The sequence below is a fragment of the Salvelinus fontinalis genome, chromosome 23 (assembly GCF_029448725.1).
Source record: "Salvelinus fontinalis isolate EN_2023a chromosome 23, ASM2944872v1, whole genome shotgun sequence".
Classification (NCBI taxonomy): Eukaryota; Metazoa; Chordata; class Actinopteri; order Salmoniformes; family Salmonidae; genus Salvelinus; species Salvelinus fontinalis.
The window spans coordinates 15,035,200-15,057,714 of record NC_074687.1 but is presented as its reverse complement, the minus strand read 5'-3'; the positions used below and the strand labels follow the sequence as shown (position 1 = coordinate 15,057,714).

Sequence of the window (22,515 nt, the reverse complement as noted above, 5' to 3'; positions counted from 1 at the left end):
CATCACTTTTGGTATTTTTGTGAAAGTCTCATTCCGACAGGGTCGAGCTTAAGCCTAAGTTTCCGTTTCAATTCAAACAGAGCGTCGTCGAGGCGATGTGAAGTTAAGATTTATCCCAGATTTATCCTGAGGAAGAAGAAACTGTGCTTGACCTAAAGAGGCTCCAGGACTGACAAAGCACACCCACACGTGTCAGTGTGTTCCTGATTGGATCCAGCCAAAGGTTTCACACCTCTGGTACCCCTGCCTCTCTGTGAATATTCTCACCACAACCTATAAAATGTGTCACTTCAACCCTTTATTCCCTCGTAGAGGCAGGTAGACCAGGGGTGACCCTAATGTGTGTCCCAAATGGCACCTTCATCCTATATGTAAAGGGCCTAGCGTGCCATTTGGGATATAGCCTATGCCTAAATCACAGTGCAGTGGTTTAGAGAGTGACCTATCAAAAATGATTGCTGTTGGCAAACTTGACCATGACCCAGGTTATATAAACATAAAAAAGGGCAGGAGAAGTTTAGTGTGTCAAGTTCAACCCATGTCTATCACTTTCACAGCTGGGAGCTGAAGAAGAGAGAGATGCTAAGTTGGGTGACAGAATGACGATTTGTGGCGTCATTCTTTAACCAAACTTTGCATCTGCACTGTTCTTCAAGCAAATGTGTTTTTGTACAATTTGTTGTGGTATTTGTTAAAAGTATAGTGCATAGCTGTCTGGTATATTTAACTTCACAATTGGTTTGTTTAACATTATCATTGTTTTTGTTTGACATACAATTTAAAGTGAAACATCTGAGTATCAAATCAGATCACATTTTATTGGTCACATACACATAGTTAGCAGATGTTAATGCGAGTGTAGTGAAAAGCTTGTGCTTCTAGTTCCGACCATGCAGTAATATCTAACAAGTAATCTAACAATTGCACAACAACTACCTTATACACACAAGCGTAAAGGAATGAATAAGAATATGTACATATAAATATATGGATGAGTGATGGCCGAACGGCATAGGTAGGATGCAGTAGATGGTATAGAGTACAGTATATACATATGAGATGAGTAATGTAGGGTATGTAAACATTATATAAAGTGGTATTGTTTAAAGTGACTAGTGATACATTTATTACATCCAATTTTTTATTATTAAAGTGGCTAGAGATTTGAGTCAGTATGTTGGCAGCAGCCGCTCAATGTTAGTGATGGCTGTTTAAAAGTCTGATGGCCTTGAGATAGAAGCTGTTATTCAGTCTCTCGGTCCCAGCTTTGATGCACCTATACTGAGCTCGCCATCTGGATGATAGCGGGGTGAACAGGCAGTGGCTCGGGTGGTTGTTGTCCTTGATGATCTTTTTGGCCTTCCTGTGTCATCGGGTGGTGTAGGTGTCATGGAGGGCAGGTAGTTTGCCCCCGGTGATGCATTGTGCAGAACTCACATCCCTCTGGAGAACCCACATCCCTCTGGAGAACCTTGCGGTTGTGGGCGGAGCAGTTGCCATACCAGGCGGTGGTACAGCCCGACAGGAAGCTCTCAATTGTGCATCTGTAAAAGTTTGTGAGTGTTTTTGGTGACAAGCCAAATTTCTTCAGCCTCCTGAGGTTGAAGAGGCGCTGCTGCGCCTTCTTCAAAACGTTGTTTGTGTGGGTGGACCATTTCAGTTTGTCCGTAATGTGTATGCCGAGGAACTTAAAACTTTCCACCATTGTCCCGTAGATGTGGATAGGCGGATGCTCCCTCTGCTGTTTCCTGAAGTCCACGATCATCTCCTTTGTTTTGTTGACGTTGAGTGGCAGGTTATTTTCCTGACACCACACTCCGAGGGCCCTCACCTCCTCCCTGTAGGGCGTCTCGTCGTTGTTGGTAATCCGCATCACTCTGTTACCTTGGAATTAGCCACAGGACTGGACAGTGACTGCAACGCTGCCAAAAATTGTCTGTGGACATTGTCCTCTGTGCTCACCTCCTGAGCCTGTCTGCCTGTCTTACTACTGAGTGATTAACCGAAATGTTGGTTTATTTCTGTTTTTTTTTAAACAACTAATTGACTGACATCGGTTAAATTATTTGATAAATCAGATCCAGCTTGAACTGTACGATGTAGTGGGGAGTATATTCTACATAATTACCAAATTTTATGCGCTAAACTAACTAAAATTAGCATAATCCATTGCGCATCTACTTGTCCGGTCTATTTATTTTATGCCTGCTACGGAAGAGAGAAGAATGTGTGATCGTGAGGTGATAGAGAGCAGATGTTGCTTCGCGATGTATCTCTACCTGAAAATACATGATCTAAGTGATTGATCGTTGGTATTTAGCAGTCATAAAAGTATGCCTTATTTACTTTGAGAAAATCACAATTTTGTAGTTTTTCAGACAGCATAGGCAGCAGCTCTATAGAGATTAAATAATAAAGTCATCAAATAAAACAAATGTAATATACACAACTGAAATATTTTGTTAAAGTAATGTAATGTTAATAAATTATGGTTATGTGATAAGCGGTAATTGGCAGTTATTAACATTACTTTAACAAAATATTTCAGTTGTTGTGTATATTACATTTGTTTTATTTGATTAAGGGTTAAAGAAAAAAAAGGGACTAACATACATTATTATTATTTATTTTTTTAATTTTTAATTTTTATTTAATTTTACCCCCTTTTCTCCCCAATTTTTGTGGTATGTTTGCAAATGTATTGAAAATGAAATAAAGAAATATGTAATTTACATAAGTATTCACACCCCTGAGTCAATACACGTTAGAATCACCTTTGGCAGCGATTACAGCTGTGAGTCTTTCTGGGTAAGTCTAAGAGCTTTGCACACCTGCATTTTACAATATTTGGCCATTATTCTTTTCAAAATTCTTCAAGCTCTGTCAAATTGGTTGTTGATCATTGCTAGACAACCATCTTTATGTTTTGCAGTAGATTTTCAAGCAGATTTAAGGTAAAACTAACTCGGACACTCAGGAACATTCTTGGCAAGCAACTCCAGTGTAGATTTGGCTTTGTGTTTTAGGTTATTGTCCTTCTGAAAGGTGAATTAATCTCCCAGTGTCTGATGGAAAGCAGACTAAACCAGGTTTTCCCCTACGATTTTGCCCGTGCTTAGCTCCATTGTTTATCCTGAAAAACTCCACAGTCCTTAACGATTACAAGCATACCCATGATATGATGCAGCCACCACTATGCTTGATAATATGGAGAGTGGTACTCAGTAATGTATTGTATTACCCCAAACATAACACTTTGTATTCAGGACAAAAAGTTAATTGCTTTGCTACATTTTTTTGCAGTATTACTTTAGTGCCTTGTTGCAAACAGGATGCATGTTTCGGAATATTCTGTACAGGCTTCCTTCTTTTCACTCTGTCAATTAGGTTAGTATTGTGGCATAACTACAACATTGTTGATCTTTCCTCAGTTGTTTTCTCCTATCACCACCATTAAACTAGAGTATGTAACTGTTCTAAAGTCACCATTGGCGTCTGTGAAATCCTTGAGCGGTTTCCTTCCTCTCCAGCAAGTGAGTTAGGAAGGACGCCTGTATCTTTGTAGTGACTGGATGTATTGATACACCATCCAAAGTGTAATTCATAACTTCACCATGCTCAAAGTGATATTCAATGTATGTTATGTTTTTTACCCATCTACCAATAGTTGCCTGCCTTTCTGCGAGGCATTGGAAAACCTCATTGGTCTTTCTGGGTGAGTCTGTCTTTGAAATTCACTGCTCGACTGAGGGACCTTACAGACAATTGTATGAGTGAGGTACATAGAAAATGACATGAAACAGTATTATTGTATGTGTGAGGTACATTGAAAATGACGTGAAACAGTATTATTGCACACAGTTTGAGTCCATGCAACATATGTGACTTGGTAAGCAAATTTCTACTCCTGAACTTATTTATACTTGCCAAGGTTGAATAATTATTGACTCAAGACACTTCAGCTTTTCATTTAATTAATTTGTAAACATCTCTAAAAACATAATTCCACTGACATTTTAGGGTAGTGTGTGTAGGCCAGTGACAAAAAAAAATCTAAATTTTATCAATTTTAAATTCAGGCTGTAACAGAACAAAATGTGGAAAAAGTCAAGGGGTATGAATACTTTCTGAAGGTATATATTCAACCATTTTCCATCCTAAAATTTTGGAATAAGCAAAAGCTTTGATTTCTAGTCAAACAGGTGGAAAATGGTTTTAGAAGACAACTACCAGAAAACGTCTTAAAAAGGTAACAGATAAACATTTAAATACAATCATTCTGAAGTAGAGACCCCTGCCATCTTATATCAACATATTTTGTTAAGGATGCATTTTTTTGTCTCCTGTAAGTTTAAGAAACATTGCCTTGTGCCTTGAAATTCCATTACCAAGTAACAAGTAAAGGTAGACCTACCAATTAGTTTGTTTTTTACTGACATACATTTTGTTCATGAAGTGATAAAAAAGATTCTCGGTGACAGAATTTCTGTCATGTTTAGCTGATAACTGTTTTCTTTCTCCATCTGTCATCTGGTGGTTAAAGCAAGAGTGTGAAACGTCTGGACAAGTCCTCCCTACACCGAACATCAATTGACGTTGAAAAGTAGTTTAAATTTGGTCAGTCCACCCTGGCATTGATTTCAACGTCCACTGGCCTAGTTTTTTGGTCCGGTCTGTACCAACCTTGATTTCAACATCCACAGAGGTCTTGACCAGCCATCATTTGGCCCAAACATAGATGTCCATGATTGGTTCAGATTTGGTCTGGCCCAGACCAAATCTTAACCAATCATAGATGTCTATGTTTCACTAGTTTGGACAACACACTACATTAGAGTACAGTACATTACAGTAAAGAAAATTAGAGTATAGTTCAGTACAGTCCAGTGCTGTACAGTACAGTAGAAGAGGAGTTCTGTGCATCGCAGAGCGCACTAGAGTTGAGTACACTATAATGTACTGAACTCCACCGTGCTGTACTTTGATGTCCAAACTTGTGACACTTGGGCTGTGTTTAGACAGGCAGCCCAATTATGATTATTTGAAGAAAAAAAATGGACAATCAGATCAGCTAAACAAAGTCATAGACGTTATAATTGGTTTCAATTTGGTCCGATCCTGACCAACCAAATTTGGTCTTGTTTAGTGGCGGAGCGCATTAAAATAATAGCCGGAGTAGAATAATACAGAAATATGCATGCAAAGGAGGATATTGCATATTTCTACCTTTGCGTACCTATTTAGGATACATAACCATGAAGAGAATGCCATTCATATCCATTTCTGTGTAGTACAGCTCAAGGACCCATGATTAAATTCCATTACTGCAATTCTGTTACCGGATGTAAAGCCACTTAATTTACTGTAGTTCAATAAAATAGAATAATCCAAATCAAAATATGGCATGGGTGACTCTTCATGAAATCAGGACAAAAAGCATTGAATCCATACAATGGTCCTTAAGAGGAATTATTGTTGACAAACTGTACAGTCATGGCCAAAAGTTGTAGGAATGACACAAATATACATTTTCACAAAGTCTTCTGTCTCAGTTTGTATGATGGCAATTTGCATATACTCCAGAATGTTATGAAGAGTGATCAGAGGAATTGCAATTAATTGCAAAGTCCCTCTTTGCCATGCAAATTAACTGAATCCCCAAAAAACATTTCCACTGCATTTCAGCCCTGCCACAAAAGGACCAGCTGACAGCATGTCAGTGAATCTCTCGTTAACACAGGTGTGAGTGTTGACGAGGACAAGGCTGGAGATCACTCTGTCATGCTGATTGAGTTCGAATAACAGACTGGAAGCTTCAAAAGAAGGGTGGTGCTTGGAATCATTGTTCTTCCTCTGTCAACCATGATTACCTGCAAGGAAACACGTGCCGTCATCATTGCTTTGCACAAAAAGGGCTTCACAGGCAAGGATATTGCTGCCAGTAAGATTGCACCTAAATCAACCATTTATCGGATCATCAAGAACTTCAAGGAGAGTGGTTCAATTGTTGTGAAGAATGCTTCAGAGTGCCCAAGAAAGTCCAGCAAGCACCAGGACCGTCTCCTAAAGTTGATTCAGCTGCGGGATCGGGGCACCACCCATAAAGTGCTTGCTCAGGAATGGCAGCAGGCAGGTGTGAGTGCATCTGCACGCACAGTGAGGCAAAGACTTTTGGAGGATGGCCTGGTGTCAAGAAGGGCAGCAAAGAAGCCACTTCTCTCCAGGAAAAACATCAGGGACAGACTGATATTCTGCAAAAGGTACAGGGATTGGACTGCTGAGGACTGGGGTAAAGTCATTTTCTCTGATGAATCCCCTTTCCGATTGTTTGGGGCATCCGGAAAAAAGCTTGTCCGGAGAAGACAAGGTGAGCGCTATCATCAGTCCTGTGTCATGCCAACAGTAAAGCATCCTGAGACCATTCATGTGTGGGGTTGCTTCTTAGTTAAGGGAGTGGGCTCACTCACAATTTTGCCTAAGAACACAGCCATGAATAAATAATGGTACCAACACATCCTCCGAGAGCAACTTTTCCCAACCATCCATGAACAGTTTGGTGACGAACAATGCTTTTCCAGCGTGATGGAGCAGCATGATATTGACTCTTTGCATCAACTTCATGTTATTGTCAATAAAATCCTTTGACACTTATTAAATGCTTGTAATTATACTTCAGTATTCCATAGTAACATCTGACAAAAATATCTAAAGACACTAAAGCAGCAAACTTTGTGGAAATTAATATCTGTGTCATTCTCAAAACTTTTGGCCACGACTGTATATTTGACATTTTTATCTAAAAGCATAATTGAGAAATTATTTATCAAAGTTGTGATATTTATGACATCTTGGCCTTTCCCAGGCCCAGGGGTGTTGTGCTGCTTGTTAAAGAAAGTTTTGATCATAGTTGAATCAATGTCTCACAAGAACACTTAATGATGAATTTGTATTCTACATTGGTCTAACATTCGGTGCATTCGGAAAGTATTCAGACCCTTTGACTTTTTCCACATTTTGTTTCGTTACAGTCTTATTCGAAAATGATTAAATAAATACAAATCTTCATCAAGCTACACACAATACCCCATAATGACAAAACGAAAACAAGTTTTTAGAGATTGTAGTAAATGTATTAAAACAAATCTGAGCAAAAACCAAGCCATGAGGTCGAAGGAATTGTCCGTAGAGCTCTGAGACAGGATTGTGTTGAGGCACAGATCTGGGGAAAGGTACCAAAACATTTCTGCAACATTGAAGGTCCCCAAGAACACAGTGGCCTTCATCATTCTTAAATGGAAGAAGTTTGGAACCACCAAGACTCTTCCTAGAGCTGGCCGCCCGGCCAAACTGAGCAATTGGGGGAGAAGGGCCTTGGTCAGGGAGGTGACTAAGAACCAGATTGGAGCTCTTTCAGAGTAACAGAGTTCCTCTGTAGAGATGTGAGAACCTTGCAGAAGGACAATCATCTCTGCAGCACTCCACCAAAGGCCTTCATGGTAGAGTGGCCAGATGGAAGCCACTCAGTAAAAGGCACATGACAGCCCGCTTGGAGTTTAAAGGACACTCAGACGATGCTTGCTAACACAATCTGCTCTAAAATTTGCTCAAATAGTAGTTACTTACATAATTCAGGAAGATCTAAATGCATATTTCCATTAAACTAATTGAGATCAAATAGTTTAATGCAGACGCAGCTGGACGTTTCACCCATAAAAAATGAATAATTATAATTTATGATTGACAGTGATGATAATTTGGTGTTCGAGGTTAAAGGGGGGCTGAACTGACTGATTTAATCCTCCTCATTAGGATATGCAACTGAGAACGAGATTTGGGTCTTGGAGGCATGCTTTGATGTGGGTGTCTCTTGTGTGTTCGCACGTGGGTAGGGCTGTGAAAGTCATGGAATTTTGGATGACGGTAATTGGCCAGTCAAATGACAGCGGTCTCCTTAATTTTGACTTTTTTTTCTCTCTCTCCTCCGCGCCTGAATGCATACGCTGCCATAGAAATAGAATAAAGCCTGTTCTATTCATTCTATTTCTGTGTGTGCCGCTGCTGCATTGTATGGGGCTCGTTTGACACAACACCTTGCTTGTTTCATTAGGGAGCAACAAAGTTTCATCACGTTGTTAAGAGTCCATGTTACCGGAGAAACGGACTCAACCGCACTAATCATAGCCGCAGGAAGTAGGGATGCTGAGGGTGCTGCAGCACCCCCTGAAAAATGTAACATCTTCCTGCGGCTAAGGCACGAATGCCCGGCCATCACGTCCTTCAGTCAGCAGTTAGTTCCAAAAATACACACATATTTGTATTTATTTTAAAATGGTTTACAACAGTTATTTTATTGTCATGACGGCCTTCATCCATAACCTTTGGTGACATGGTTATACGGTAATATACTCTACAGGCATATCAAAGTTCCATAGTGGGATGTCTGCTACTTTTAGAGATTTATGATTACATTTGTAAGCATTACCAACAGATTGAACGTGAAAACAGATTCAAAATGGTCGCCCTCTGCTGGTGAATTGCAGGACGTGCAATGATAGAAGTAAAAGGAGGGCTGTGATTGGTTACATTGCCTACTATGTCAATTTCTCTGTGTAAAATGGTTGATTACTTCAAAAACTAGCAGACACTGGAACTTTGATATCCCCATAGAGTATATTGTGTTCAACAATATATTGAAACATTTGCCAAATCAACTACTTATATATTTGTGTTTATATTTGTCAATTCATAAATTAAACTAACAAAAGTGTTATTGAAATCAAAATAACACTCATCAGGGACCCTACCCCGCTACTGTACTTCCTTGCCCATCCAAATAAGATGAAATATTGATTATTGATTTGACCAAGACGCACACTGACAGGAAGACCATCCTTAAAGTTTCACTTAAAAACGCTCCTTTACCAACTGTCTCAGACCACTCATAGAATAGCAAAGTGCTCATTAGATCATTTTTTCCCCTTCTGCGTCAACTAATACACAGAACATCTCCACTAAACACATAATCAATATGTTTGTCTGTCTCTCTGTGACCCTGATAACTTCAAAACAAAGTTGACTAAAGTTGCCAATGTCTTTGCAATTGTTACAAACAGATAAAAGTAGCATATGCTTCTAATGAAAACCTAGATAACTGCACTAAAATATACTGGAAATACAGTAGGCCTATAGCCTGCAATGCTATATATTTCAATCATACTGGCAACTGTCTATAATTGTTTTACTTTATTTTGTGCATTTTTGGGGGTAATTAGAATAAGCCGCAACAATATTTGCAACAGTGGGTGATATAGCCCTCTAGAAGCTGATGAGTCTTCAGTATTGTGGAATAATTAGAATGGTAAAGTATGATTTGAATGGAGAAAGCTAATCCGAGAGCAGCGCTGCTTTTATTTCGATCCTACAGAGCGAACATTCTCCCTGCGTGCTGTTTTTGGAAACGCACGTTGTATCTTCGACCGTTGTAGGGACCACGTAAAGTTAAAACACTCGTAAACCTAAAATCCATCGCTATCGGGAAACTGGGACTAGAACAGTCTAAAGATAATACGGATGAAATCCAAAGCAGGACAAATGCTGCTAAAACAGGTAGGCCACAGTCAGCAACGTGTCGGGCGATATCTCGCAAGCTGTCAATGACGGTTTATTAATAAAAAGGTGTCTAAAGTCGAGCTAGTCTCTCACCTGAGATGTCCCTATCCTAAACTATTTTTCCAAAGGCTATTCGTGTCTTACACGGCCATATCCTATGTATTTACATTGTTTTCTGACTTATATTTGCCGTGTAAATTTCCCCTTGACATAAAAGCTGTTCATTTGTATCCCAAAAATTACGAAGAGGCTGGAAATCAGTGACAACTGAGGTCCATGTGAATTGCATCAGGCAAAGTACGCCACAGTAAAAGTTTAGCATCAGATTTCTAAACATCATCGTATGTAATGTTTCAATAAACACTTATGCCTACCATTGTGTTGTGGTTTGGAAAGGAATTTGAAGCGTTAAAAAGCAGCTCAGTGGAAATGGAATCTGACAAATTTTGTAGAACTTAATTTACCCTAGTCTTCCGCTTCCGGGCGGGGTAAAGTAACAGAACAAAGGGCGCGCAGCATCTGTTTTCATAACTGGGATGAGATGAGTCTTCCACAAAGATATTTTGTAACCTGCTTGTGTCATATGTGTAGTGCAAACATCAGTGAAATACAGTAGGCCTATTGTTGCCCAACGACTAATCCTGAAACTCTACATACATTCAGTCTGAAACTGCCAACCAAATAGTTTGTTGTGACTTCAAAATGAGGGGCGTTGTACAAAACTAATTCATCAGGGATTGGATCATCTCTAACAAATCTAACCAATCAGAATATCAAAGTTCATAACATCATCATGTAGGCCGGCTCTGGCCCAACCCATTGGTTTCTGGGACCAATTAGAACAGTCAGAAGGTGTTTGCGTTCTCGAAAATGTCAGGGAGGAAAGCAAATTCGGACTCATTGTGGAGAAGAAATGCTAGTTTGTCAGGAGCGATGTCTATGGGCAGTCAGGCTAGGCCTATTATAGTAGGTCACAGTATTAGTGAAATATTGGAATGTACAGGGCATTCGGAAAGTATTCAGACCCCTTGACCTTTTCCCACATGTTATTACGTTACAGCCTTATTCTATTATTGATTCAATGGTTTTACCCCCCTCATCCATCTACACACAATACTCAATTGTTGTTCAAGTCTGGGCTCTGACTGGGCCACAGAACATTCAGAGACTTGTCCCGAAGCCACTCCTGCGTTGTTTTGGCTGTGTGCTTAGGGTCGTTTTCCTGTTGGAAGGTGAACTTTCGTCTCAGTCTGAAGTCCTGAGCGCTCGGGAGCAGGTTTTCATCAAGGATCTCTCTGTACTTTGCTTCGTTCATCTTTCCCTCGATCCTGACTAGTCTCCCAGTCCCTGCCACTGAAAAACATCCCCACAGCATCATGTTGCCACCACCATGCTTCACCGTAGGGATGGTGCAAGGTTTCCTCCAGACGTGACACTTGGCATTCAGGCCAAAGAGTTCAATCTTGGTTTCATCAGACCAGAGAATCTTGTTTCTCATGGTCTGAGAGTCCTTTAAATCCCTTTTGGCAAACTGCAAGTGGGCTGTCATGTGCATTTTACTGAGGAGTGGTTTCCATCTAGCCACTACCATAAAAGCCTGATTGGTTGGAGTGCTGCAGAGATGGTTGTCCTTCTGGAAGGTTCTCCCATCTCCCACAGAGGAACTCTGGAGCTCATTCAGAGTGACCATTGGGTTCTTGGTCACCTCTCTGACCAAGGCCCTTCTCCCCCGATTGCTCAGTTTGGCCGGGCAGCCAGCTCTAGGAAGAGTCTTGGTGGTTCTGAACTTCTTCCATTTAAGAATGGTGGAGGCCACTGTGTTCTTGGGGACCTTTAATGCTGCATAAATGTTTTGGTACCCTTCCCTAGATCTGTGCCTCGACACAATCCTGTCTCAGAGGTTTACAGACAATTCCTTTGATCTCATTGTTTGTTTTTTGCTCTGACATGCACTGTCAACTGTGGGACCTTATATAGACAGGTGTGTGCCTTTCCAAATCATATCCAATCAGTTGAATTTACCACAGGTGGACTCCAATAAAGTTGTAGAAACATCTCAAGGATGATCAATGGAAACAGGATGTACCAGAGCTCATTTTTCAAGTCTAATAGCAAAGGGTCTGTATACTTATGTAAATAAGGTATTTCTGTTTCTTATGTTTAATACATTTGCAAAGATTTCTAAAAACCTGTTTTCACTTTGTCATTATGGGGTATTGTGTGTAGATTGATGAGGAAAAATAATAATTTTATTCATTTTAGAATAAGGCTGTAACATAACAAAATGTGGAACAAGTCAAGGGGTCTGAATACTTTCCGTATGCACCGTATTTGATTTTCCTCAGAGCAGCACCTGTCAATAGAATAGCATACAATAGGATAAGCCTTGTGTAGAGTAGATAGAATGGAATAACTAAAAAAAAATCCAGAGTGTAGGAGTCAGGTTTGCTTATAGGCCTATGTTGTTGTTTTGTTGTGTAGTGGATTATAGTTTGTCTATGTATGTTCTACTTAATTTGCACACAAGGCTCAGGGCACAGTTTTTCAAAATGTTTTATCTGGATCAGATTGATCCAGATTCTGTAATCCATGTTTTGCTATCCAGGGGGATCAGATTGATCCAGATTCTGTAATCCATGTTTTGCTATCCAGGGGGATCAGATTGATCCAGATTCTGTAATCCATGTTTTGCTATCCAGGGGTATCAGATTGATCCAGATTCTGTAATCCATGTTTTGCTATCCAGGGGGATCAGATTGATCTGGCTGTTTTTGAGACGATTTTTCAGAAAATAATTGGATAGGATCATGCCATCTACTAGACAGGTTGTGGTACTACCTCTACACTGTCTTAACAGAGATGAGTAGACTACATGAATAGTGGTAGAGCTACCTTGATTAAAAATGATAGGGCTTGCATATCACTTCTAAGTAAGTAGATGCATTTATTTGACAATTCTCAATATAACAATTCACCACATACCTATAATTCAGTCAATATATATGAAGATGTGAAATCCCACCTGTGCTAGAGTGGTTATCAGGAACGTTTGACTAGGTCAATTAATTGCAGTAACATTTATACTTTTTAGATGTTCATAATCTAAACAATTTAAAAACTTTATGGAATAGTTTAAAGATTAAAAAGTAGTTCCTATAGTTTAAAGCTTCTCCTATGGGCCCAGTTTTTCGACATTTTTCTAAACGGATTTTCGGCAATTGTGGATTAAATGCTCGAATTTAGTATTTTAAAACTGAAAATGTGATTATGATTCTTCTGATTGGGTAATCCAATCCGACCTGTGTTAATTAAATGTTGTTTTTGCGTTTCTCAAGACTCAAAGGGAGTGATTAGAATAGTTTTTATTCCCGAAAATCAGCATATTCTTGATCCGACTGGAAGGGATGATTTAGATAGGCGAAATGCACTACAACCGAGATATTTCAATGAAACTAAGGTGGGGTGGTTTAAAAAACGTTCTTAACTCTGAAAACCAAAGCTTCATGATGTTAAATTGACTGCAGTATAGGAATGTGGTCAGCTCTTATATTAAGAAGTGTCAAACAAATGCATGTAGCCTAGCAACCTACCTACTTAAGCGAAATGCAGGGGCTAATATAATTTATTTTATTATCTTTACCTTAATTCATGTAGTTTACTAATTTCTGCTTCACCATGACAGTGAACTCGTAGATAGCTGTCCAGTACTAGGCGGCAATGAGTAGGCCTGTTTAATGCAATGAAAATACGGTTTTTGTGATCTTTATATTTTGGTATTTGGACCTGAATGACCCTATCCGATTATTTTCATAAAATTTGATCCTGGATAGCGAAAAAGAGCATTATAGACTAACAGTTTTGAAAAAGCCGGTCCTGGTGCCTCCGACATAATGTTTCATATCCACCACAAGACGACGCCATACTACCGCATTCAGCTGCATGCATCCGTCCAAGACAAAACATTAAAACAATAAAAAGATCTTGGTCTGTTTTGAGAAAAGTGACTCAGTCTCACAGTCCTACTCACCAGCGCAAAACTCTAATATTCTGGACCTCATTTTGACAAATAAACAATGAAATGTGCTGATTTCATCACATTCGAGTGCAATCTCAAGTGCCACCCCTGTTTCTTAATTATGAAAACAAAAGTTATATTGTCTAGCTTAGTTATGAGTGCCTGTTCGAAGAATTTAAAACAGATCGGGAAGGATGTAATTGTGATCTATGGGTGACTGTTAGGATATGTGTGTTTTAAAAGAAAAACAACAAAATTAAAGCTAGAATCCTTAATTGAAACAGTAGCTGAGGGATGGGCCTGGATAAATGTTACCACTCAAATGTATAGACAGATCTATAGATGCAAGGACTGACCATCCATGATATCAAGCATTTCGCTACACTCGCATTAACATCTGCTAACCATGTGTATGTGACCAATAACATTTGATTTGATCAACTTTATAGTTTTAACCATGTTTTGAGGCTATACAGTGTTTGTTTACATTTACATTGTTTACAAACATTGGAGTAAACCAGACTTATATTTTGGGTTCTGATGGGGTACGACAGTTGAACTAAGCGGATGAGGCATTTATAAATTATATTCTTCAAGAATAAATGGGTATAGGCCTCTATATCATTACTTTGTAAGTCAAAAACTGTATGTATATCAACTAAGGATTTTAGCTTTAAAGTTCCCAACATTTTACAAAATGTATTGTCTTAACTAAGTGATGCGTTTTTGGCTAAAAATATAAGATTAATATTTGTTCGTCAATAAACAAAATTATTGGACATCATTCGGAGGCCCCGGCAAATAATAATACTTGTATGATACTTACATTGTTATTATTAAAAGTTTAGTAGGTATTGTTATATTACAACAGTGTAGGCCTTATATGTTAATATTTGTATTAGGCTTCAACAGAGTAATAATAAGAACATTATGATTATTATTATTTGATATTTATTCTTAGCCCATTGGTGTTATTGTTAATATTATGCATTTCCCTAATAAGATATTTAGGTCATATATTCACTCCACACAGGGGTGAGATAGACACGTGCATGCAGCAGGTGGTCACCTGCAATATGAACGCGCCGGAAGGGTTCCATATCCTAGGCCTATTATTGAAACCAAAACCCATCGCGCAATACACAGCTGGATTTCGAGCCAGGACTTTATATCCGCGTCCAAAATTGTGATTTATAACACGCCAATACCAAATAACTAATCAGTGGTCTAACTAATTAATACACATTTGCATTTTTGCATAAGCAATTAGTGCGATGAAGGTGCAATGAAATGCTACGCGGAATTAGTTCAATCTAAGCGTCCATTCAAGCGGAAGGGCATTGGTAGGAGACTAGGAGTAGGGACTCAGTATGTATTCCCTGCTCTGGGACAAGGGCTTCTAATTAGTGCTAGAGAATAGGTCAGATCATCATATTCAAATAGATACGGTGGGTTTAGGATGTTTGCAACCAAACACCAAATTGAACACAATGCACCCCACTGTGCACTCTCTGGTTGGACCAACGTTGTTTCCACGTCATTTCAATGAAATTAAGTTGTACCAATGTGGAATAGACGTTGAAATTATGTCTGTGCCAAGTGGGATGTTCTGTAAACTTGGTTTATCTTTTTTGCATTTAAAATAGTGTTTTACGAGCAAAACAGTAAAGTATCATATTGTTGAGCACAGAATAAACGAATAATGTTTGCAAAGACATGTTACAATATTACTACAATATGAAGCCAATATCGGTGTGAATTATGTTTAGACATAGGCAAGTCTAAAGCAAATTCACGTTTAATCAGTGCATTTTCTTTAGGAATTAGTTATATGTTTAGCCAATATGTTTAACAGATAGACTGGTCTTACTGTGTATTATTTAAACCAAAGTTAGCCTAGTAATTATGAGCTGTTAAATACATAAACAAATTGTTTTGTGAAGTCTATCCTAAAATCATATGTAGTTTCTAAGAGAAGTGTGATGTATTCCAATTTGTACGTGTAGCTGTCGGTGGTGCTGAAAGCCTCGACCACGTGTGTCTCCTGCTAACACAGTTTACATGGTAACAGAAAGATGTAGTCCGGGAAGCTGCGTGCGCAGCTTGTTCTCGTAGGGGACTTTCGACTGACACAACTTGTCCCGGTTTTATGAAAGAGTCAAGATAAGGTGTTCTCTCTCAGGCAGCACTTTGAGGCGACCAGGTTATGTGGCCACTTGACGGTTACCTACATCACGGAGCGGCCCCGAGCTCTGCGTTGCTCCGCCGGGCCATTAGCCTAACCGATGCTGTTAAATATATGATTCAGAGCTGAGCAAACAGTATGAATGTGGGGTGTTTTTTTCGGGATGTCCGTTCAGACACTACCGAGTTGAAATGTTGAAAAAAAAGAAGCTTTTTTAATGGACGTTTACAAGTTTAAAATGTTATGATGGCTCATCATTTCGGCAAAATTGTTTTAATTTAGACTTTTTGTTTAGCATAAATAATTTAGTTATTTGCGCAATTATCCATACACGTAGGCCTAGGCAACTATAGGCTATATCAATAGGTTTATTTAAAGATATTGATAATTCATCCCAAATTATGTGCTTATGGGTGTATTTACATTTAGGACTACCCAAATGCCCAGTCGTTAGATTTTAGGCTATAGGCCTAGAGTTACTCATTTTGTGAATGACCAGACAGTCTGTATGGTTTTAGTTCGTGTAGCAGATTGCCTTTCTCATTCTAGGCCTATGGACTAATTTTGTAGCCCCACTCTATAACTATTCTGCTTAAATATTCAATCGTTGTCTCGTGGTTCAGTTCTGTCTTGATTGTATGTTGTTACCCCCACTTGTTACGCTGTCTGTCCAACGGTCAACACGTAGATTTTTGGGGCATTATTGAACAGAAGATAACAGATTTTGGTCGTTGGATCGAGGCAGTGAGCCGTGAAACAGGCTTTTGTTAGTGCGCGTGCGACTCGCGTGCCGACCTGCAGTTTGAAAAGAGAGGGAGACTCGATGCTCATTACTTCAGCAGCTCGAGCTCGGTCCAGATTGTACAACCACTGTTGCCAATCAACATCACGCACTGTTAGAGATGGGGACAATAACGCTTACAGATGAGCACTGATGCAGTCAGCAATGAGCAAAAAAAGAAAGGCAAAGTATGCCTTTGGTCTAAATTAACTTTTTTTTTGTTATGAAGGGCCAGAATGGGGCCTTTAATATTGCCAGCAAGGGCCTTATTCTTTCCTTGGTGACTTGACGTGTTTATTGGGCTTTGTTAGGTGTGTTCAATGTCCCCAAAGTAGCCTAATGTGCAAAATGACATTATTCCATAATTATGAGATTCATGATTAATAAAAATCAAACCATGTAAAGAGGACACACGTGGGGAATGGGTTGGGCTTGAGTATTGGTAGTGATTGAATATGTCTTACGCACCAAAGGGTTAATCCATCCTGCGGGTCCACACAGGTCTATGGAGTCCCTAACTGGTGACAGATGGCCACTTTCTTTTGGCCACAAAGGAGCGGAATACAGAGCGCTGGCGAACACAAATGGTCCCATATCACGTGACACTTGAGGCCGTTTTTGCCTGACGTAGATGGACCATATGGCGCGTGCCGGGAGTAAGGCCTGGGTGGGTGGAGCCTGTTCCTGGCTGTCATTGGGTAACGCGATGGTGATGGTATTAGGGATACAGCCATATAAACACACAGGTTCATCTCTCTCTCCGTCAGTCACTCGCAGCATCAGCAGCAGCGCTATACAACCCGAGCATCTGTCGGCGCAGCCACATTACAATCCATCCACCGGACCTCACACTTCAGGAGGGGCATGCCAGAGTCATAACAAGATAATTCTGCAAAACATAGGTATTTATTTCTCAATCTTATAATGCAATAACGTATTCATGCAAATGCTTTGGGTTAAAGTAATTGCATGGAGTGCTGTGTGCTGTGATTTATCTGTTACATTGCCATAAAGTATAGTTATTTAGCAGTTAAAGATTTTCTGAATAGGCTTGAATTATTTATTGATACAAACCTGCTCAGATGAGAGGTGATGTGACCATATGTCACCTGTTTAAAAAGGAAACAGGGATTCAGATATTCTGATTGAACTCAGCGATTACATTTCATAGATGTTTCAACTGACTGGAGATTTAAAATAACGTAATTGCAACAATTATTTTTTTATCAAATTGTGGACTCGTTATGTCAAGCTATTAGGTGATAATTGAATACTTTATGTATTATGCTACTATAATGTTTTTGGTTTATCCTGACCACAAAGTACTTTTCTACATTTTGCTCTCAAATTCATATGACGTTTATGATTGCCTATATAATCATCGGTGTTTCAAACGTAATATTGGTTCTTCTGATACAACATTATTTTTGTTTGACTTAGAGTGAAAAAATGTGTATAGCATAATGAACATTTTCCAAAACGAATTCCTGCTGAATAGGCTATTAGTCAAGTAGACAATTATGTCCTAAGTGAGTCTGCTCACGGTTGTCTTTTTTATTGACAGATTTCCAATATGACTAAGTCCTACACGGAAGAAACCATGATGTCATCAGACCCCCACGATTCTGCGACCTGGACTGATGAGTGTCAGGGCTCCCAGGACGAACAGGATATGGAGAAGAAAAACGGCGCACTCGAATCCATGCACGGGGACCTCGAGGATGACGACGAGGATGGGTTAAACAGACTGGATGAGGATGATGATGAAGAGGAAGATGAGGAAGAAGAAGGCGACGATCAAAAGCCTAAACGTCGTGGACCAAAAAAGAAGAAAATGACAAAAGCCAGAATGCAGAGGTTTAAGATGAGGCGCCACAAGGCGAACGCGCGCGAAAGGAATCGTATGCACGGACTCAACGACGCGCTCGAGAGTTTGCGTAAAGTTGTGCCATGTTACTCCAAAACCCAAAAGCTCTCAAAAATTGAGACTCTGCGTCTGGCTAAAAACTACATCTGGGCCCTGTCAGAGATATTGCGGTCGGGTAAGAGCCCAGACATCATGTCATTTGTACAGGCCCTGTGTAAGGGCTTGTCTCAGCCCACTACTAATCTAGTGGCAGGCTGTCTCCAGCTCAACCCCAGAACTTTCCTCCCGGAGCAGACACAGGAGATACCATCTCATATGCAACCAGCAAGTGCTTCCTTCGCCGCGCATCCCTACTCCTACCAGACCCCGGGTCTTCCCAGCCCTCCATATGGTACAATGGACAGCTCCCACATCTTCCACGTCAAGCCCCATTCATACGGAAGTGCGCTGGAGCCGTTCTTTGAGACCGCGCTGCCGCTTACAGACTGCACTAGTCCATCATTCGACGGACCTTTAAGCCCACCACTGAGTGTCAACGGGAACTTTTCCTTCAAACACGAGCCTTCGTCTGAGTTCGAAAAGAACTACGCATTTACAATGCACTACCAGGCTGCCGCGGGACTGGCGGGTCCACAGGGACACGCGCCCCTTTACGCGAGCTCTGCGCAGCGGTGTGAGATACCGATGGAAAACATTATGTCATACGAAGGACACACTCATCACGAGAGAGTCATGAATGCTCAGCTTAACGCTATATTTCATGATCCGTGAATACATTAAACCATCAAAGACTGATAAGAGTGCGTCATGATATGATATCCTAGTGCCACTGATGCAAAAGAGCAATTTATTATCCTCTTGATTCTATCATGTAGCCTATGTATTTATTGTTGTTACTGCCTTTAGGAGAAGTGCGGATACATATGCATATTCTCTTTCACTTTATGTATTGTATTCTATAGCGCTTCTATAGGTCACATTGTGGAAATAGTGGTGACTATACTCAGAATGTGTTGATTATCCATGCTACAAAATCACAAGCAATAATTTGGAAAACTATGCAATTTTTAAACGAATACTTGGGCCAATAAAATAAATAATAAAGATTTCTATATTTTTCAACCAGTATTGTACATCTCCCATACTGAATTATTTTGTTGTGATTTTGTACAGAATTATGAATAGCTTTTTTATAAAGTCGAGTCGTATTTCATTTCACACAACTCCATATTGTTAATCTTTTATAAAATAGTGTTATGTCATGTTTATATGATACAACCGTTTTATAAAAAAGTTATGTATACAGAGGCTAGTGCTAATTCAAATCGGTTGCCTTAGCAATTATTTAGCCTACTGCAAATCATGCAACGTTGCACAATATTGATAATTTCATTTTCCCCAAAACATTGATAGCCTACTTAAAAGTTTGATAATGCGTAGGGGCCTACTACTTGCAAAGTATCCTAAACGCCTAACTGTGTATACAACGCTTCACCTGTAAATGCTCATTGCATAAAACGAAGTAGGCCTACTTATTATTTCATTTCAAAATTCAACCGTGGCCCATCTTCAAATTCATTATCAGTGCAGCACATTTTGGAACATACCAGGCACCTTCTTATTGCGCCATTGCATGCATGTCCAAATCAGTGCAGAAGAGCTATTTGCAGCATGATGCTTATCTTCAATGTGTGCCGACTGTATATTGTTTGTAAACATTTTATAATGTAGGATGTTTTCAGGACGCATAGGGACTGAGTGCCATGGAGTTATGCTCATATGTTCGTTATTTGCATTTAGTTTTTAGTTTTAAACTCTCTTCCGATGTGATTCGAGTGTACATAAGTCAGTGGAGATAAATGTATATCTCATGAGGCGCACTCAATTATTATTGTAAAATAAAGTGAATGAGTAGCCTACAATTTCTTTAATTATTATCTGGATCTACAGATGTAGGATCTTAGTTTGATCATTCCTTTGTTGCTGAGAATTTCCTACACAGAAAATGCAAACCTGTAGTCTATTTTAGGTTTAAAAAGTCTTCTTAAGTTTGTAATTTCCACTTTGAAATGTCAGACTTTGCCCTAACGAAAAATGTATCAACCGCTACAAAAATGTCCATTAATTATAATCCACATAATAATTCACATTTCCTAATGCTGCAGGATCATTTTCCTGCTGTAGCAAACTGGCTCAAATTGATATCCTACATCTGCATTGACAATGACGGAGCTAAACAGAAATAGCAACTTTTGAGCAGGACTGATTTGGCCAACATTACGTTGACAGGTGTGGCTCAATCATCGACTATATGGTTCTTTATAATGATAAAATTGCATAAAAACCTAAACGAAAACGTATAGCCTATGACTAAATCTGTCAAAACCCAAAGTTAAGGCACAATTCGTTTCAGTGGCTTTCCCCTCAGTCCCTCAGCCTGGTCGCAAAATAACCTTGACTTCGTTGAGACCCACTTTCGACACTTCTTGGATGTCCAAATTATTGACACATTCTCTAAAATATAGGGTTCCGTCAAATCTTTACGCATGGAGAGTGACTATTTCTCTGCCCATAAGGATAGGCTACTAAATCAATATACTGTATCATATATTGTCCTAGGCTATATTATGAATTGTAGATGCATGAAATTAAAAGCATCTTGATATGAGAAATATTAAGACATCCATTTGTGATGAACATTTAGGCCTAGGCTATATGAGTGAAAATGAGCACATCCCCTTAGCTAGCATTTATTTACCTAACGTTGTATATCAAATACTGAAGGACAAAACGAGCGTTTTTCTCCCATGTCACGAATAGCTGCAGTAAGTCAAGGGGCATTCACATGCCACCATGGTTTCTTCCCAAAATGACACCCTATCCCCTATATATAGTGTACTACTTTTGACTGGAGCACTATGAGCCCTGCACAAGTATAGAAGGGTATAGGTTGCTATTTGGTACGAACACCATCTCGTATGCAAACCGAGCAAGACACAGATGTTACTTCTGCTAGGGAGGTTTTTAATTTATGAAAATGATCTTGTTTATGCATGAACACACTGGCTGCATCTATAACTCAATACTTATATCATAAGGGAAAACACCATGCAGCGAGCCAACTTTATGATAGACATTCTGAATGGTGCTTCTTTATTCACTGGTCATGTTGAATAACCATTAGAGATGTTTCCTTGGATATCCGTCCTTCCTCAATATCAGAATCTTCACTGAACCGTTTAATCATTTGATTATAAGCATACATCTTAGATGGAAGTAAACACTTACAGCATGCTTTAAACTGGAATAATAAAATGAAAAAATGAAATCAATATATGTACTCGTGAAATCTGTATATCATGTGTCCCCAAAATACAAATGTATTATTTCATAAATGCACAGAGTTTTTTATTTATTTGAGAGACATCCTGGTCGGTTGGCTGTAAACTATGTCAAATTGGGAAACTGGAATCCCTGTGTCATCTGTAACTTTATGAATGGGTACGCAGGGTTCCTTTGTTAAATCAGGAACTGTCCATGGTGCTGCTAAGGATATTGGTGCATTAGCCTTGTCTAGGTAAATAGGCCTATACCCGTATTACTCAGTAGGATATTACTTTTGTTAGTTCGTAAACCTTCAACATTGAGGTAAAGTCAATGACAAAATATAAATCCATTCCTGTGCGTAACTCAAACTTTACGCACCAGCTCTTTGGATTCGGTGCATAGACCAAGCATGTAAACGAATTTAGAAATTAACCATAGCATGATACAAATGATGGTCTAATGACTGGCAAGTTGGCTGCCTGAAATATAAACACACCATACGTTATATCCTATAGGCTCTTGACAGAGATTTTATTTTGAACTTTTCTTGCGGGCGTGTGCCCGGGAGGAACACTTCACGGGCTGCGCTCCGTCTGGTGACTTCAAGTAGGCAGAGGGGTCATGGCTCGATTGATTACAGTTTATGTCACATTTACGTCAAAAGTTAACATTTTTGCATTTTAGCTAACCCTAACCATTTTCCTAACCTTAACCTAATTCTCATAACCTGC

At 39.4% G+C, this 22,515-nt stretch overlaps 2 protein-coding genes across 2 annotated transcripts in view; one reads left to right on the top strand and one right to left on the bottom strand.

The window, feature by feature from the left end:
- The window catches only part of LOC129820890 (protein ITPRID2-like), a 65,102-nt gene extending 55,028 nt beyond the window's left edge, over positions 1–10,074 (bottom strand). The window contains exon 1 of the mRNA XM_055877968.1: positions 9,984–10,074. The gene's annotated coding sequence lies outside the window, so the exon portion shown is untranslated. The remainder of the gene's footprint in view (positions 1–9,983) is intronic.
- A 7,254-nt stretch (positions 10,075–17,328) lies between these two features.
- Positions 17,329–21,789, top strand: LOC129820889 (neurogenic differentiation factor 1-like). The gene is made up of 2 exons (XM_055877967.1): positions 17,329–17,492; positions 18,155–21,789. The coding sequence occupies exon 2, from the start codon at positions 18,164–18,166 to the stop codon at positions 19,226–19,228; it is 1,065 nt and encodes a 354-aa protein (XP_055733942.1). The 5' UTR covers positions 17,329–17,492; positions 18,155–18,163; the 3' UTR covers positions 19,229–21,789.
- The last annotated feature ends 726 nt before the right edge of the window (positions 21,790–22,515 follow it).

Coding starts and splice junctions, on each gene's coding strand:
- LOC129820889 (XM_055877967.1), top strand. CDS start 18,164: ATGACTAAGTCCTACACGGAAGAAACCATGATGTCATCAGACCCCCAC.